The 19,195-nt window shown below is 41.0% G+C and overlaps 1 protein-coding gene across 1 annotated transcript in view; it reads right to left on the bottom strand.

The window, feature by feature from the left end:
- The window catches only part of LOC127578672 (probable phospholipid-transporting ATPase IIA), a 109,935-nt gene that overhangs the window by 23,712 nt on the left and 67,028 nt on the right, over positions 1–19,195 (bottom strand). The window contains exons 16-23 of the mRNA XM_052030937.1: positions 16,853–16,945; positions 15,762–15,845; positions 14,837–15,007; positions 14,423–14,521; positions 13,013–13,102; positions 12,447–12,591; positions 7,406–7,470; positions 1,935–2,090 (exon numbers count right to left, since the gene is read on the bottom strand). Coding sequence (XP_051886897.1) covers positions 1,935–2,090; positions 7,406–7,470; positions 12,447–12,591; positions 13,013–13,102; positions 14,423–14,521; positions 14,837–15,007; positions 15,762–15,845; positions 16,853–16,945 — 903 coding nt within the window. The remainder of the gene's footprint in view (positions 1–1,934; positions 2,091–7,405; positions 7,471–12,446; positions 12,592–13,012; positions 13,103–14,422; positions 14,522–14,836; positions 15,008–15,761; positions 15,846–16,852; positions 16,946–19,195) is intronic.

The raw sequence follows: 19,195 nt of genomic DNA, 5'->3' as shown, positions 1-19,195 counted from the left end.
ATTTGAAACAAACTATTGCAGAAAAGATTAGTGAGCTGGTTAAATCACAAATGTGATCTTCCACAGCTGGTTCTAACCTCCAAACAGTCGAGGGGTATGCCCCAAGGAGCATGGCAATAAACTATAATAGTGCAAAGTCTAGTACCACCGAACAGCTGAAGTCAAACTAACAATGGGACAAACTGAAAGTGTCCCTGCCCTTCCCATCAATTGAGGATTAGCAAGAGAAGGTATTTAAAAGTATTCAAAAGACCACTTTGTCTGTTTTATCAATGGCCAAAATCCTGATCTCCCTTGACTATTTAATAACATTACATTATTGTTTTCATGCATGTTAATATATGGAGGAGGGCAAAGTAAAAATATTTCTCTTTTCCATCTTAAATTGTACACTTCTAAAGATGTAGTAAGTTTAATAATTTATGAATGAAAAGCAAAAAATTGCACCTGCTGGAAGTCTGAAATAGGAACAAAAAATGGTGGAAACACTCAGCAGGTCAGGCAGCATCTGCAGAGAGAGGAACTGTCAAAATTTTAGGTAAATGACTGCTCATCAGCACTGGAAAAGTGACCGAGCATGTCTTAAGTTGCAGGGAGGGGGAAAAGACGGAGTTGTCTGTGATAGGATGGAGACCATAGTTGTCCAGGTGACACTATTGTTTTTGGTGACATCGATAGCGAACTGAGTGTTTGTAAGTTAAAGCAGATCTGTCTTGAGGGAAGGAGAGGGGAGTGATGGGGGGAGGAGAGTGTGGGAAGGAGAGGGTCCGTTGAGGGGGACTGCAGAAAACGTTGGTTATGTGGCAGTTGACCAGTTACAGCACAGTAAATACTACTGATAGATCTCACCCCTCGAACTCCAGGGCAATAATAGATTCACATCATATTTAAAAAGGAAACAAGAACTGCATGTATGCAGCATCTTTCATAGACTCAGGTTGCCCCAAAACACCTTAGAACCATTGTAGTGGTTTCTATTATTAGATTGTTAGGAGAGTAACTTCCTAATCTGTTGCCACTTTTGGAAACATTGCATTCAAATTACACACACCAAATTCCAACAAGCGGCAAAACAATAATGGCTAGACTGATGTTGATTGAGTAATAAATGTTGGCCTCACACCCGAAATATCTTGCTCTTCTTAAGAGTGATATGCGATCTTTCATTGAGATTATTTGCCTTTGGTTTTCAGTCTCATCTGAAAGATGGCACCTATGATTATGCAGCACTGGACTACTTTACACCTCATTGGAATGGAACCTGAATCCACAGTCTTCTGACTCAAGAAGCAATAATGCTGCAAACTGAGCACAGTGACAAAGGTAAACAAAATAGTTCCTATTTCTATACAATAGCATACCAGTTATAACTACATGCTCTTAAACTTTAAATGTCCAACATGCAAATATTTAATGCCTGTCCATATCTAATAATGTGGTCAATCAAATCAGATAATGTTGGACATCAGGATAGATTTTTTTTCAGAATTATTATGATCAGAATTATTTCAAATATGATTGAGAGAGAACTGGCCCAATTTACATATTTGAATAATTTGTAAACCTTCCTTCCAGGACTAGGACAAGCAATTGGAAAACACTGTGATTAAGACACACTGTTTCTTCCCTTCCACCTATAGGAGACCTGAAGTACTGCAGGATCTGAAAATGGACAGATGGGAAGGTTAAAAACTGGACTACAACTTTCAATTTTTTTTTAAAATCACATTCCTGCCCTCATTTTGAAAAAAAATGATTTGAAATCATCATTCATATTCAGGATACAGGGAGCTACACCTTGCACCTACAGATTTCACTCAGCCTGCTAGGTATTTCCACCATCAACTGGCTGGTGCAATCCTGTCAGCTGTTAAATATCCCCTGAGCTATATTAGATTGAACATTCCTTTTTAACAACATAGGGGTTTAGTTACCTGCATGGTACTGATGCACAGACTCCTATGGATGACAAACTGGCTCAGAGCAGCTGACCTCTTGTAGCTGTTGCGTCCATGAACCATTAGCAACCTACCAAGGTGTTTGAACTGAGTTATGGAGAAATCTGATGCCAAAGATGCTTGCTTTCCTTCCTAAAGAAATTTTAAAAAAGAATATGATCTTGTTTAGTAATACAAATTTAAATAAAATGCAAACTAATACATATAGTTTCTGACAAACTCCTTTACTTTTGGGTAATTAGGCTCAAAAACAATAACAAAAATTCAGATAATTAAGGTAATAAAAGAAGCAAATTGCAGTATTCTCACTTTACAAATATGGCAGAGATGAAAGGACTGTGTTTTAAGCCATTAAACCATTCTATTCCATGAATATATCCCATTCTATATGTTCTGTTCCAATGTATAGAGGGAACTACTAGAGAGGGTGCAACACCTGGGAAATGAGGTAGCGCAAGTGGCAGAAGTGTCTGTCGGTGAGCACTTTTGGTCCAGTGACCATAATTCTGTTAGTTTTAAAATAGTTATGGAGAAGGATGTGACTGGTTCACAGGTTAAGGTCCTGAACTGGGGCAGAGCAAATTTTGGAGTGATTAGGTGGGATCTTGCAGTAGTTGATTGGGCGAGATTTTTCTCGCAGGCAAAGGAGCACATGCCAAATGGGAGGCCTTTAAAAGTGTGATGTCAAAAGTTCAGGCCCTGCATGTTCCTGTTAGGGTGAAGGGCAAGGCTGGCAGGCTTCAGGAACCCTAGTTGATAAGAGATATTGAGGCTCTAGTTAAGAAAAAGAGGGAGGCATATACTGCGCATAAGCAGTTGGGAACTAGTGCATCTCGTGATGACTACAAGTGTAGGAGTGCAATTAAGAGAGAAGCTAGGAGGGCAAAAAGAGGATATGAGGGATCTGGCAGGGAAGGTGAGGCAAAATCTCAAGAGATTCTACTGGTATATTCAGAAGAAAAGGGTGGCTAGGGAGAGAATATATCCCCTTAAAGATCAGCGGTGTGCGTGTGGAACCAAAGGAAAGGGGTGCGCACTTTAGTGAGTATTTCTTCAGTTTTTACTGTGGAGAAAATGATGGAAGCTAAGCAAATGGGGGAAATGAGCGGTGTTGTCTTGGACTGCATGCGACTTAGCACGGAGGAGGTATTGGAAGTGCATTAAGGTGGGTAAATCCCCAGGGCCTGACCTAGTGCATTCTCAGATCTTGTGGGAAGCTAGAGAAGAATTTGTGGAGGACCTTGCAGAGATGTTTGCATCATCTCTGGCCACAGGTGAGGTTCCAGAGGACTAGAGAGTGGCTAATGTTTAAAACCCATTGTTTAAGAAGGGTAACAAAAATAAGCCAGGAAACTACAGGCTGGTGAGTCTGACATTGGTGGTGGGTAAATTGCTGGAGTGGATTCTAAGGGACCGGATCTACCAACATTTGGGGAAACAGGTTTTGATTCGGGACAGTCAGTATGGCTTTGTGCATGGGAAGTCAGGTCCGACAAATCTCCTGGAGTTCTTTGAGTTAACCAAGAGGGTAGATGAGCGTAGGGCAGTGAATGTTGTCTATATGGACCTTAAGCAAGGCCTTTGACAAGGTCCCTAATGGTGGGCTAGTCTGGAATGTTCGATTGCATGGGATCCAGGGGGATATAGCAGACTGGATACATAATTGGCTCAATGGTAGGAAGTAGAAGGTGGTGGTCGAGGGTTGCTTCTCAGACTGGAGGCCTGTGTCTAGTGGGGTGCCACAGGGGTCGGTGCTGGGACCTTTGTTGTTAGTAATTTATATAAACGATTTGGATGTGAACTAACCAAGGCATGGTTAGTAAATTTGCAGATGATACTGAAATAGGTGGTGTTGTAGTGTAGAAGGTTATGAAAAATTAAAGGGAGATCTTGGTCAGCTAGGTATGTGCTCTGAGGATTGGCAAATGGATTTCAATCCAGATAAATGTGAGGTATTGCAATGGGATTGAAGTATTGCATCCAGATAAATGTGATGTAGTGGGAGATCAAACCAGGGTAGGACTTCTACAGTGAATGGTAGAGCCCTAGGGAGTGTTATGGAACAGAGGGAACTAGGAATGCAAGTACTGAAAGTGGTGTCTCAGGAAGGTAGGGTGGTGAAGGTGGTGTTTGGCACGCTGGCCTTCATCGGTTAGGGCTTTAAGTATAGGAGTTGGGAAGTTATGTTGCAGTTATATAAGACATTGATGAAGCTGCACTTGGAACATTGTGTACAGTTTTGGTCACCCTGTTATAGGAAAGATGTTATTAAACAAGAAAGAGTGCAGAAAAGATTGACCAGGATGTTGATATTACAAGATCATGACAGACATAGACAGGGTGAAACACATAGTCTCTTTCCCAGGGAGGGGGTGCTAAAAACAAGACAGCATAGGTTTAAGATCAGAGATGAGAGATTTAAAATGGACATCAGGGACAGCTTCTTTTTGGAATGAGCTGTAAGAAATAGTAGTTGAGGCAGGTACATTAGCAACATTTAAAAGCCATCTAGATAAGTACATGGATAGGAGAGGTTTAGAGGGCTATGGGCCATACACAGGTAGATAGGACTGGTTTGCTGGGCGGTGCAGTCAGTGTGGACAAGTTGGACCAGGGGGCCTGTTTCCATGCTGTATGACTCTATGACTTCAGTCTGTGCCTAAACAGGTTTGACTTTTGACCTGGAATACTAGGAGATTGCAAGAGTCACACATTTAGCCACAAATTCCATTCAACCCTATATCATACCAGAAATGCAAACAAATTAATGTAAACCAAATCTATTTCAAGTTGGTTAGTACTTCTTCTGGCCTATAGTGTATCAGTGATAATTATTTTCATTAAACAGGGCATGAAGGATGGCAAGTACAATATCTAACCTTAACATCTGCCAGTAACACGCTGGGAGAAAGAAAGAATGCAAAGATCTTTTCCTTTGAGTGCTTTTATTTGAAACCTATTCTTTGGTCCATTTCCATAGAGTTGCTGACACTGGTAAATAAATATTCCCTAAACTGGTTTCCAAATAGTATTTCAGATTTCCTCGGATTTCCGAAGGAATATGCCTTTGCTTACATGCTTCTGCCAAATGAAAATTACTGATCTCCTTTTCTCCTTGAAAGTGGCCTCTGATGATCAGTCTTTGTCACTTAATTCCTGTTTCTTGTGACCTATCCGTCTCTCTGGACTGTGACCTTTTGGTTTGAAAATAATTAGTTCTTCCTTTTGGCTCAAAAATCGGATTTTTTAAAATATATAAAATATGAGCAGTACGATACATCTGCACGTTGAAGCCTCGAGAAATGTTTTCTTTGCTGTCAGCGATGGTGCCTATCATGTTCTCTCATATAGATAGTGAGTTTAATTTCCTGGAATTGCTTCAATTGCAGTGCAAACTTATCACATTGTACACCGTCCTGCCAGTGTTACCAGTGGTATCAGGAGCTGGTAAGACCAGATTCCATCCCTAACTTGCTGAGACTCCACTTAAACTGAGAACCAATCATAGATTGAGAGCAGAGAACACCAGAAGAAGTCGTGGTACAAAACCACAGCTTTAGCAACAAAAGCAGAAAACACTGGAAACACTCAGCAGGTCAGACTGCATCTCAGTATCTCTTTTTCCTCGGATGCTGCTTGTTTCCAGCACGTTGTGCTTTTGTTTCAAATTTGCAGCATCTGCAGTATTTTTGATTTTCATTAAGCAGTGCAAAGGAATCTTTATTGTGCTTTGTCTCAGAGGTTATCTCACATCACTTGCACTTCTCACACCACTTTAGCAAATTTAAACTCCTCAAAGCACTTTACATGAAACATTATTTTTTGATGAGTGCTGCCTGTTGATTATGTAGTGCTCTATATATATAAGACAAATCATAATACAAAATGCAGCAGAAACACATTAGGCTTGTAGTCAGGAAACATGCAGCATGGACACTGGCCCATTCTAGGAATATGCCAGAAACAACGGATTGAGTACAAATCAAGCAACTTGCTACAATATGGGTGAAGATTTAATTTTCATTTCTGCTGTGGGCTGAGTGGGGTGAGGTGAGGCTTCTCCTCCAGTACAGGAGACTTACAACAACACACTTGTTGGATTGCCATTAACTCAGCCTTGCTCTTAACATACAGCAGCACCACTACAATGATGACATTTCAATTTCAGCTCAAATATTTAAATACAAATTTGACACACTACATTTGACGTTCGCCAGAGCTTCCTTCACTGTTAAGGAGAGAAAATGGACCATGGGGAAGTAAAGGGTGCCTCCACACTCCCTGATGCAGCTGATGGGGCTGAAAAGAGGCAAAAGGACAATCGCTTCCCTGCTGACAGACGGAAGAGGCCTGGAGCTGACACAAAAAACCCTTGGCCAAAGGAGGCTGCAGAAATAAGCAGCAGCAAGGTGGTCCATGTAAATGGGTTAATGATTTTATCAGATGAGGAAAGGTGAGAAGAACACCACATTCACCTATGTCTACGATACTCTGATTCATTGCCTTCTTAATTCTACTGCAACATCACACCCTATTGCATCTTCTTCCTTGTTCTCCCAGTCCTCATCTAAAATGCCTTTGCATTACATCTGTTCCTAACCCTTAATGCTGCTCTGGACAGCGAAGTACATAGCAGACCACTGACATTGTTAACATCCTGAGATGGCCCAGTAAGCCTCTCATTTCAAAGATGATCAGGAATGGCGATTAATGCTGCCTTTCTAGTGATACCCAGATCCTGAAAAATGAAGAAAGAAAGACAAAAGCCTCAGTAAAAATAATACTGTGCAACAGTTTTTTTTTAAAAAAGTGAATTAAAGGTGTATTGGGATATTAGTAAGAATATCATTTAGTAGCCCAGAAATTCTGCTAGTCTGGCACCACCAAAATTCTGAATGTGCTGGATTATCAGAATTTTACTGCATTTTGCTTTGGTAAGCTGCTGTATTTATTGCAAGAATAATTAGTCACCTTCCATCCAAAAGTACACTAAATCTAGCCAGAGTTTTACTGGCAAATTTGGAGCATTTGGCAAACCAACGTGCTCTGGATTAAATCCCAAAACAGCAGGTAAATTTGCTCATGTTAAGTGATTAACATATTTAAATTATGGACCCACCTCTCCCACAATTCCAGAACATGGCCTGTTATGCTTTCATTAACTTCAGAAGCTAATAAACTGGCATCATATTTCCAGCCCACTGGACAATTTTATGCATTAACACACCCACCCAAATGCTGCAAAACCCACCTGTTCTTAGGAGGTAAATCTCCTTCCTCAATGTCCAAATAAGTAATGATGTGAAGTCAGTCCAATAATTGGGTCTCAATCACATCTGCTGCCTATTTGTAAGTCATTATTTAGAATTGATCTGTCCTAGATTAGCAAATTCAACCAGTGGAACAGAACAGCTCAGAATATGTGGAACATGCTTCTGAATCCTCACCTTGCCTTCAATCCCCACTCCACAGTCGGCAGCCTGGATCATACTCACATCGTTTCCTCCGTCCCCTGTAATGAAACATGTACGAGTCAAAGCAAGAGCAACTTTAAATCTTACACACATCTTCAAGTTCCAATACAACATGCAACAAACTTCTCAGTCTCCAGTGGCATAGTACGATTACTGAGTCAGGTGGGTCATATTATGCTTATTTAATACCAGGACAGGCAGGAAGAAATGATATTGGATCATACAGGATTAAGGTTAAAGACTGAGGAAAACTCTCTTTTGTTGTGGGATGACTTCTTCTGCAATCAGTCTCAACAGTAAGAGGTGCATCTGTAATAATGGACAAACCTCGCTGACCCCAGTTCTCAGATCTGATTTAAACAACGCTACAGCCGACAATGTACTTGGTCACTGGCTTCACACAGTGGAGCCCAGTCCTACTAGGATTCCTCAGCCATACACGAATAAACCACCTCTCAGGTTTCCAAGGGCTTTCATGTGTATTTAATTCTTAAAACATTAATAATTACTTTTAGTAATTTGATTTTAATAGTTTTTTAAAAACTTAAAATATTTGACAATTTTGACAGAAACAAAACTCTCTTCCATGTCAAAACCCCATGATGTACCTCATGTGGCCCACAGGCTAGATAAGACCTGAGCAATGGGTTCCTTTGGCCCACCTGCAACAGTCTTGCCCACACTCCCCGGGGTCTACTCCTGGACAACCTGGCCACTCGTTGTGCTAGCTGCCCTGGTTGTAGGGTTACCAACAGACCGGCATCTGAGAAAGAAGCCTTTAACATTGATAAATGATCCCAATTTTCCCATTAAAACCAACAGAGGTTTTGGACAGTAATACTAGGCCAGTCCGACCTCCTTAATATAAGTGGCCAATATAATCAACGGGCATATAAGGACCAGGAGGAACATTGAGGAGGCAAAGACAAAGTCCCAAGGCTCCATGCAATATCTCTGCTTTTACTGGCACCCAAGGACAGCACAATGTTAGGCTCGGATCTTCAGGACTTACCTGGTACCAGGACCAGGGACTGAACTGGGCCTGGCACGAGTAACAAGGGGACAAGACACTAAAGGAACAGAGATCTGAAGAACATGATGACGTCAGGCCAATATTTTGGGCCCAATTCATCTCCATACTGATCTCCAGACTATTGTACTAGTGGACATAGATCAGTTATACATCATTGGTACAGTTTTAGTGAGAAGTCAGTCACTGCATAATAATGAAGTCAGTTCTGATGAGCATCCACCCATCACTGTATAACACTGAGGTACAGTACTGGCAAGGACAGGGTCTATCAGTATACAACCTGAGGTGCAGTGATGGTGGGCACGTCTGTCATTGTATAACAATGTGGTACAGTACTGATGGGCCCTAGTTGGTCACTGTATTACATTGGGTTACAGAACTGATGGGCACAATTCTGTTGGTGTATTACACTGGGCTGCAGTACTGGTGGGCACAGGTTTGACACTGTATAACACTGGGATAAAGTACCAGTGGGCACAGATCTGACACTGTATTACTGTGGATACAATACTGGTATGCAATAGATATGCTACTATATAGCACAGGGATATGGTACTGGTGGCACAGGTCTGTTTCTGTATTACACTGGGATACAGTGCTGGAGTTCACAGGTCCACCTTTGTTTGGTACTGGTGGGTATAGTTTTCTCCTTGGCACCAACTACAGTTTCAGCGAGGCCTTTTAAAGAGCTGGTGCAATGGGCTGTAAGATTCTTTGACCTATCATCCTTCCCAAGATTTCACTCCCAGGTTTTTAGTCTCATGAGAGTCAGGCAGATGTACGGGAACTTGAGAGATTCTGAGATAAAGCTGATGCTGCAAAACAGCGATTACTGGGGGAGGACAGGGAGGAAATGCATCCGGCTTCCTGACTTGAGGGAGTGGGAAATGTTTGCCCTCTGAGGTTAAAGTGTGAACAACTTTATAAATAATACTTTGCTTTGATGCACTATTCCTGAATGATTTAGAGCGCTGCCCTTAGAGAATACCTCTGAAGGCAAGAGTTTCATTTCTACATCAGGGGCTCCACTGGGTCCTAGTGATCCTGATGTGGATTCATAACCCTGAAATGTCAACTTTGTTTCTTTCTTGTCAGATGCTGCTTGACCTGATGTGTATTTGAAGCAATGTCTTTTTAATGGGAGATATTTGTTTCATTGGCAAAGTGGAAAAGAACATCACAGATACGGTGAGTGGGGGCGGAGAGAGTGCCACTGAGGGTGTGGAGAGCATGGTAGCGCGGGGGGTGGAGAGCGCAGCAGTGAGTTCAAGGATGTAATGTGTGAAGCATCGGGGAGGCCATGAGTAGAGCTGTGTGGGATCAGCAGTGAGGGGAGCATTGAGTGGATCGATGAGGGAGCAATGGGGGGGGGGGGTGGGGGGGGCAGTGTGACAGCAGGAAGAGACCAGAGTGTTGGGGAGGCAGCAGCTGGTTAATGCACTTTAATTGTATTGGAGGCAGAGAGATCAGGCTGGGAGAGGGAGCAGGGAGTGTGACAGAGAACTAAAGTGACAAGGGACCAGAAGCTCAGGAAAACTTTTTCCAGACAATGCAGTTGTTCCATAAAGGGTTCACACAATTTAGTGTGCAAAGCACTGCTATGTGGCAAGCATTTAAGCTCACGGCATTGCTAGAGGAATGCAACAGCAAGTCTCTGAGCTTGGCTAAAATAGGAAGATCCTTCCTATGTCACCTCTAGTTACATGCTGGCACTCACTGTAGCTACCAGCTCCTGCCCTTCTACTGAAGTCTGGCATCGTTCCTGTAGAACTTGCTACAAAGAGGGCTTCTTTCCTGCCCCTCATATACTCCATTGGAGAGGACAATTGTTCCCTACCCTTGTGTACCACCTGCATACATGTTTACAAAAGAACTGCACCACCTTTCACCCAATGGTGCAGGCTCCTGTAAGCCAAGTTGGGCTGTGGCACTCCCCAACAAGTGTGTTTCCAGCCACCGCCACTTTCCAGGCTGTTTAAATCAGGGAAGGTGAACACATCTCGCCCAGTAGTAATATCAAATGTTTGTGTTATGTAACAGTGTCACCTAGCGTCCAGTGAAGGAAGTGCTGTTCTCTGTGATGTATTATTTCCCTTGTTCTGGGCACAACTAGATGATATGGCTCTATCACAGAGATGAGAATGATTCCAGGCTGGATCCGAGTTGAAATGGCTGATCTCAGCAGGATGAGACGCGAGGGATACGATGATTAGCATCATTGTCCAGAGTTAAAAAGGTGCGGCATGGTTGGATATGTGTCACAATTGTCACCCTATTGGTGGTCGGTGTGGGAGCTTGCCATGGAAAGGACCAGGTGAGCAATGATTAGTTGCTCCTTCACTTCCCCACCAGAAGCAATGGTCTGCTGATGGCCGTGTTCCTGCCGCATGCCTGAGGAAAGTCCGCTTTGTGAATGTCTGTGGGCTGCTCGCAAACACAGAACTGCAAACAGGCAGAACTCGCAATGTCAAAAAAGGGAAGTATCAAAACTTGAGTACTGTTGGATCATTTGCTCAGAAATTTCCATGCACCAAATGGGCGCATTGTCCGGCACTGCATACATGAGTCCCATTGCTTCAAATTTCAGTAGCAGAGTGATCCAAGCTGGGAAGTGGGATGTTTGACAGTAGGATAGAGGCTCTTGGGGGGCATGGAACAAAATTATCTGAGGTGGGAATGGAAGTGAGTGGTCAAAGGATCAATAATACGGGACTTACTTTATACAGGTCCCAATCCATTGCTGCAAAAGTAAAACATGGTTGTCCTGGAACCACTCAACAGTAGTCATTCCCAGGAGAGTCTAACAACAGGTATTTATGGGACAGTATGGTCTAAATTCCTCTGTAATGTCTCAAAGGGAGCAATGCATGTGGAATTATATGAAAGTGACACCGAGGGTGGAAGGGGGAAAGTCACTCCTGGAAGCTTTCAGTGGTATTTTCAGAGTTATGTGAAGTGTTCCTGAAATGGTCACTGCTGTGCTTTTCAGTGTAAAGTCAATTTCTGATCACTTAATGCAGAAGAAAACCAGCATTATTTAGATGAATTTGCATGCCTGTGTTTGCTGCAATGGTGTGCTGCCACCTTGCAGCCAGGAAGTGGTGCTGTTCAGCACTAGTGGGACCACTGGCTCTGCCTTTGATCACTATTTACATTTTATACCTATATCCTTGTTTAGTAACATTTACCAGATGTAAACTTGGTAATTATTTTTTTACAAAAATACAGATTTATCTTATAATAGCTGTTACATTGGTTTTGTGTCCTATTGCCACGAATTGTAAACACAATTAACAGCTGGACCTTCTTTACAATTGGATTGTACAAAGGAATAGGTGAATTTGAGAATTTGCTAAGTGGTGGAAGCTCAGTTGCTGAGTAAATTTAAGAAAGAGGTCAATGCATTCTTTGATAAAGGGAATCAAGAAATATGGGGTTCATGCAGGAAAGATGCACAGAGGTAAAAGATCAGACATGATCTCATTGAATGGTGGAGCAGGGAAGAATGGCCTGGTCCTACCATGATTTTTTAAGTTCTTATCACTCGGACTATACTGACCTATGGTACAACACACTCATAGCAAACTCAGTTCCCTGTATTTATTTCAAGTAAAGATGGACCTACTTGATCTAATGCGAATTATCCATCTTTAACCTTCCCTTGCCTATAACTCTCTTTCTCTCAAAGTCAGAGAGATCTACACTCCTCTAATTCTGGCCTCACATGCAACTATTGCCCTTTTCTACTCTCTTCTTTAACAAAGTTCTTTTTAATCGACTTTCTAACATCTTACACGTTTTAATACCAAACTGTGTTTGCCAACACTCCTGTTAAGAGACTTGGGGCATTTTCATAATTTCAAGATGCTAAAATGTTATTGCTGTTGAAGTTAATAGGTTCAAACTCTGAGTTAATTGAAAAATAATTCTAGAAACAGTCTTGATAATAGTAACAATGTGAGGAAGTTTGTGACTTCTCACCTACTGCACATGTTAATTTGCGAGTCCGCTGCTGTAACAGGCGTATAATCTGTGCTTTCTGCGTGGGAGCACATCGACAGCAGACTACAGCAGGGCACTGACAGGCAAGTTCCATAAACTCATACTCATAGAACTTCAGGCATACCTAAAGGAGAAAGAAATCACTTGTAATAGTGAGGTATTCAATTCATATTAGATTGTACACACAGTCTAAAGCTGATCAATTAGGATTTAATTCAGATCTCTCCTCTAATGCTCTCTACAAGAAAATGTTTTATACGTACATTTACAATGGTTCTAACGGACAACGCCACTGATATCCGACCTGTACAACAGGCACAGCTGAACACATTTCATTGTACAATTCCTATGGGTTACTCTACCTCATGGGATAGATCAAGGGGAATTTTACCTTGATGAAAAGAACCAACTGTAGAATAACTGTTAAGACAGGGCCCCATATGTTTTGACTGAAATCCATCATCTGCAAATGATAGTGTATGGCTTGACTTAACATGATGTGAAGTTACATGACAGGCATGCATGTAACTAAAATAAATACTCACCTCCAGTGAGTCTCCAGATATGACCAGAGCACAATCGTGTTTCCTTCTGAAAGCATTAAGTTCCAAGTGTGCTTCTCCTCGATTGGTTATCTAGAAATAAAACACACTAACAGTACAGATTAACCTGAAATATGAGAAATGTGCTGGATATACACTGGCAAGGCACAGATATATGAGGAATAAAAACTGGGAGGTAGGTAGGTGAACCCAGGATCCATAGAACAGCATTCTGGTTGGAATTAATGTCCGAGAGAAAACTGGTAAGAAGAGAAACTATTAACAAAAACATGCAGTGATTCTTTTTTTTATTATTATCCATTACTTGAGCCATATTTATTTTACAATAGCAGTGTGCTGGCAGATACACATAATCACCAAGTTGCTAGTGATGATGAAATACGTCCCAAACTAGCTGCGGCATTCTTTTTCATTGCAGACTGGGCTACTACATAGAATTTCATTTACTTGCTAATAGGAAGTTATACTTTAGCTAAAGTAACAGTCAAGCTACAAAGTAGCTACAGCGCATTTTTATTATGAGGAAACTGGGAGAGAGAACAAAATCAGAAAAGTGTAATTTTTGAAGTGCCTTTGGTCAGCTTGTTCACTATTATATTTACAGCAACTGTAAACAAGGAGGTTTCAGAGTTGAACATTTAAACAGATGGGAAATTTAAACAAGGATTGTGATTAACTTTAATATAACAATATGGAATAAAAATAGCCATTTTTTTGTGCACCAAGTTCTCTGGTGGTGGTTTGTTGCATACATTTTATTGAATCTACAGCTGTCTCACCCAATGGGAAACAACTCTTGAAATGCAGCTCATTTTCTGCACTCACTGAAGTACTGGTCTACATTAACATCTCAATGCAGTGCAATGAAAGCTCACCCTTCAAACCGTTAGCTTTGGGTACCACTGTGCCAAGGCAATTTAAGTTTCAGGTGGAATATTATTAAGAGAAAATAATGAACTTCACTATCTTTCAGCTGGCAATATAGGGGATAGGCAAGAATGGAGAGAGAAATCAGCTGCTGACTGCTCTCTGCTGGGCCCTTCCGGGAGCACGCTTGGTAATAGTTGGACACTGTCCCTGGATGCATTTTTAAAAAATTACAACTTGGGCAAACATCAGAGCTGATTATTATCACCCCTGAAGATAAACACAGCAAAAGACATCATAACCAGTGATGGAACTGCTGAGAATCATCTTCTCCTACACTTTCAAAAGGTGGAATAACAGTAAAAGAAATGCTGGTGTCGGCACAGCGTTTTTGAAAGAAACACATGGCTTTAAAGATTGCACAGTTTAATGTCATCCAATTGTTTGGGGATCCAGCAGTAACAATGAAAACAAAAAAATCAGTGTGCATATTCAGTCTCCTGTCACCAAAGTGCAAATACTTACTGTTCGGAAAATGTGGATATCTTGATTCCTGGTTACCAGGTGTGCATTTTTTGCTGTACAAGTTGCTGTTTCAAGTTTGTCTCCAGTGAGCATCCATACCTAAAAAAAGGTGTAAAATTACCCAGAAATGAATAACATCAGAATTGATGCAACATGATATGAAGTGTACATAACTCTGAAGGCTGCAGTAAGCATGGGAGATGACCAAGTGCACTGACATCATTGGATATAAAGCTTCCTCATACCAGCTAGAGTTCAGAGTGCAGACAAATTTCAGCTGTATCCCTATATTTCAGATCTCCACAAAAACAAACATGATTGCCCAACGGCGACAAGAGCTCAAGAACTAAAACTGAAGTTAGCCAGCCAAAGCAGAACTTTGGCTTTGCTGTGCTTAGGCCCTGTGTTTCTTACCTTTATCCCAGCATTTCTCAGCATCTCCAGGGTAGGCCTGACATCAGCCTGAAGTTGGTCCTCCACTCCAGTCAGGCAAAGCAGCTCCATTTCCATCTCCAAGCTCTCAATTACAGTTGCAACTTTCAATGACCGATCATGTACACTCAGCTTTGCTTGATTATAACGATTCTGAAGAAAAGACATCTTTTACATTCATTCATTCAATTTCAAAATAAATTTGTTTGGAAAGTTTGACAGAACTTTGCCAGTGAAAGGTGTGACGACTTTGACAAAAAGCCACACATTTTCTTCCCTATTCTAAGATGTTTGCTCCATTCTGGAGTACATTTTTATGGATGAACTCTGGTTCTTACTAAATGGTCATTATTCTGGTGTTCTGACAGTGAGCAGCAGCTTGGAGAAGCATCGCTGCTGAGCCTCAGTCAGTCTTCATCCAACATGCTCATTTCCTGCAGTGATCGCTAAAAAAGCATTCAAGGAGCTGGAAACAGGTTCATTGCTTTTGCTTCAGCAAAATAAAACCATAGTTTATGATCCCTTTAAATGCAGCTGTTGAACAGTTCAGTTGTGCATATTTAAGGAGTTAAAGTAGCTGGAACACTGAGCATCACCACAGTGGCACTGTTATCGAATCAGTGTTGTTGGTGATTACTGTCATTATCTGGCTACCAACAGTGGGTATTTTCTGCAGTTATACCCTCACCAATACAGCATCCAAAACAATGTTCCATAAGCATTTGGAAATTAAACAGCATCTATAGCATTCAAAAATTGTACACTATGGATCTAAATATTGATCCCCATGGATCTTGAATGGTTTTTATGCATAAATAGGAATGAACTGAGATTTTCCTCTGAATACACTCACTAAGCTACTGGTGGATAGCTGTTGATACGAGAATTCAAATAGAGAGCTGGTTACCTCAAAATCCTGGTACTGCTCCTCTGTTAGGGACTTCTTGGCAACAACCAGAACTCTAAGTCCCTCTCTGGCCATATTGCCACACTGTAATCAAGAAATATACAGAACAACAGAAACAAGTCAGATTCTTTACATTCATTATCTGGAAAATTATCTGTCAGAAACATAAAGCAGCTAAAGCTACGTGAGAAATGCCCTCCTGTATGTTCAGTAGCTAAGTCCCAGTTACACAACTTCATCCACGTATGGACATTTCTTCCAACAAATCATAAATCTGCATGAATTCCTGCAGGTACTACAATGAATACTATATGGGACCATGACTTCATACAAATATTTTATGGAAATATTTAATAATTCCTAAAGACCTGTTGTGAGACTTTCCATGGGTAGAGGGTAAAACATTAATGCTACACCGGTCAGGTTCTAATACTGAATATTAGTTTATCTGTCTCCCACATAACCCAGCAATTCCCTTCTGGGTTAGTGGAGGGGGATAGGATTTTGGGCAGCAGGAGGATGTCACTGTGAACATAAGGAAGTAGATCCAGCTTAAAAGGGATAATCAGATAGGGCCCAGATGCATCATAATCAAGGGAAAGGAGAATGAAAACCTAGCATGGAGCCAGCCAAGTATTTCCTTGTGGAGTCTGGAAATACATTCCTCTCACACAGGGGATAATATAATTGCTAATGTTTCAGGGCCTCTTCTGGCCTTCCTCCTGCTTCCAAGCAGCTACCATCAGCAGTTCCTGCAGGAACCCAAGTTATCATGGCATTAAGGTCCTGGAATCCAATCTTTTCCATATTCATGAGACCCTTGTCCATGTTGCAAGAGTCAAAATTCATGAGCCCTAAGCCAAGGCAGCTGCCCCAGTATTAACCCCCATTCTCATCAGGTGCAGAAGTTCAAATCTTGTTCACAATGTGAGCAGCCTGCCTTTATAAATATTGAAAACCTTTCCACATTTTCCTGTTGTTTTTAAAACATATCATGAGTATTTGCGCTCAAATACTCAAAAATAATATCAGCGCCCCTTTACAGGAAGATTCCTTTAATACTGATAAAGAAAATGAGGAAGAATACATACCTCTTCTTCAAGCCAGTCATTGTACTGAACAATTCCCATCATGACAACATCAGCCCCTTTCATGTAGAATGTAATTTCTCCTGTGGATTCATCCTGAACAAGAAACACAATTACAATAGATACTGGGCACTTAGATGAACAGCTTGAGTACTTTGTTCACTGCCAAATTCCTGCAAGGACCAATGACCCTAATGAGCTTCACACAACTGCTCTTGCCCTTTTCAGCTCTTCCCCAATTAAAGGGCAACTTCTTACATTGTTGATATTATCAACAACTTCCATTAAAATAATTGTTTTAATGTAAAAAAAAGTGCCAGCGTACTTCAACAATACATGTACAGAAAAAACATGCCTACATAATGAGTGAAAGAATAGGCTCGGGTGGTGGGAAGTTGGGGGGGTCAGCAGGAATGGAGTTGTGGAAGGGGAGTGGCGATGAAGAAAAAGGTCTTGAAGAGATTTTAAAGGAGCAGTTTAGGAAGCTCATTTTACCAAGTGTTAAAAAGCACTAACCCACTCATTTAAAATGTTGTCTAAGTTAACACTCATTATTGGTCATCTGCATGTGAAACAGAAAACCACGGTACTCTCAGTCACAATGATGCTGCAGGGACTCAGCAGGCCAGGCAGCATCCGTGGAGAAAAGCAGGTGGTCAATATTCCCAAAATGTTGACCGCCTGCTTTTCTCCACGGATGCTGCCTGGCCTGCTGAGTTCCTCCAGCATCATCGTGTTTTTCATCTAGATGCCAGCATCTGCAGTCCTTTGTTTCTCTAGCTCTCAGTCACAAACAGAATGAAAGTTTGCCAAAGCACATCAAAGGAATTCTCCAGGGAGAGCTCACAAATAAACACAATCATATATCTGAACCTTTCCTCAGGAAATACTGGATACAAAGATGAAATACTGTAAGAATTCACCTTTGTGCTATATAACTGTGCATCCAAGAAACTGCCCTCTATTCATTACTCTATTCCCGAACCCATTTTCAGCTGATTCAGCAAAGAATGAAATGTTATTTTAAAACAACTTGACTACATTCAGCACGCCAATGAGGAGTGTTCGAAAAACTATACTTTTATAAACATTGTGGTCTGCATGCACTATGATTATAAGTAGGAAGTCTTGAAAAACATTTTTATCTGAGATCATTATGTCAATATATTTCTGAACTTTAAAATACATTCCTAGCAATGTATACTTCTCTGTATACAGCGTTCTGCTTTGACAAGAGATGAACTATCCTCACAACTAAAAAGATAATTAATCAATATTGAATGTCCATTTGTTATTTTAAACTAGCCCTGCTACAAATCACTCACATCTGGGGGTGGTTAATGCACTGTGACATCAAACTGCTGCTAGCTGACTTTAAATAGAGAAACATAGTTATTGTTGTGAATTTCATAATTTCAACTTCAGTTAATTAAATTATTTTATAATCAGTCCTTATTTTTGTGGAACTAGTATATGAAATAAAGTTGCAGATTGATAAATTTTAATTAAATTGGTTGCTCTGGAAGTACTGCTCATGGATCAAGCAGAAATGTAATACATTTGATCAAGTCTGTGGCTAACATTGCTTGTGAATAATAAAACAGGACTTCCTGTCATGCTAGAAGCAGCCACTGTTTATAAATACTAATGTAGTTTCAGCAGTTGATGCACGTTAGCTATTTTCCCAGCCAAGGTCAACAGGACGTTGTTACTTTGCAAATGATCTCTGCTGAGTTTTCCAAACTGTTGCCTCACTGTGTACAAGTTAGATAAAGGAAAGGATCGAACACAAGGAAGCAGAGCAGATAGATTGTAGTGGTCAGTGTTTGCTAATGTAGATGCAGGATGTAAATATCTTCTGGTATTTACATCCTTTGGCATTCTCCTTTAACATAAGATAGAAATGGTGCAGAGATGATGTAAGATTTCTGGCAACTATGTTTAAAGTGATCAGACTTAGGGAGATTACCACAGTCAGTTACTCATGTCTCTACCTTGTCCAAATAAATTGATTTTCTTCTTGCCCTTTTATTATTTTAGGGGGCAGAACCCTCGGTGTTCAGTAGAGGAAGCACTTGGACCACAATCATTTTGTGGGATAATAACTGAATGAACTTCTAGCAATCTGATGCTCAGTATTTGGAAACAGTTAGTACAGAGAACCAAAGCAATTGGATGATTGGGCAAACAAGGCAGTGTACCTGCTCACAATATGTTGAATATGCATCTTTAAATAGTCTTCTTAGTTAAAGAGCAACTGTTCATTATGGCCACAGGGGTGAAACCACTGTAAGTTATCACTCAACTTGGGAAGAAATACTTTAACAAAATGTCCAGGCTTCTCTG

The sequence above is a fragment of the Pristis pectinata genome, chromosome 16, assembly GCF_009764475.1.
Source record: "Pristis pectinata isolate sPriPec2 chromosome 16, sPriPec2.1.pri, whole genome shotgun sequence".
NCBI lineage: Eukaryota > Metazoa > Chordata > Chondrichthyes > Rhinopristiformes > Pristidae > Pristis > Pristis pectinata.
Note: the sequence above shows the minus strand (reverse complement) of the source record. Positions and strands in the feature narration are given on the sequence as shown.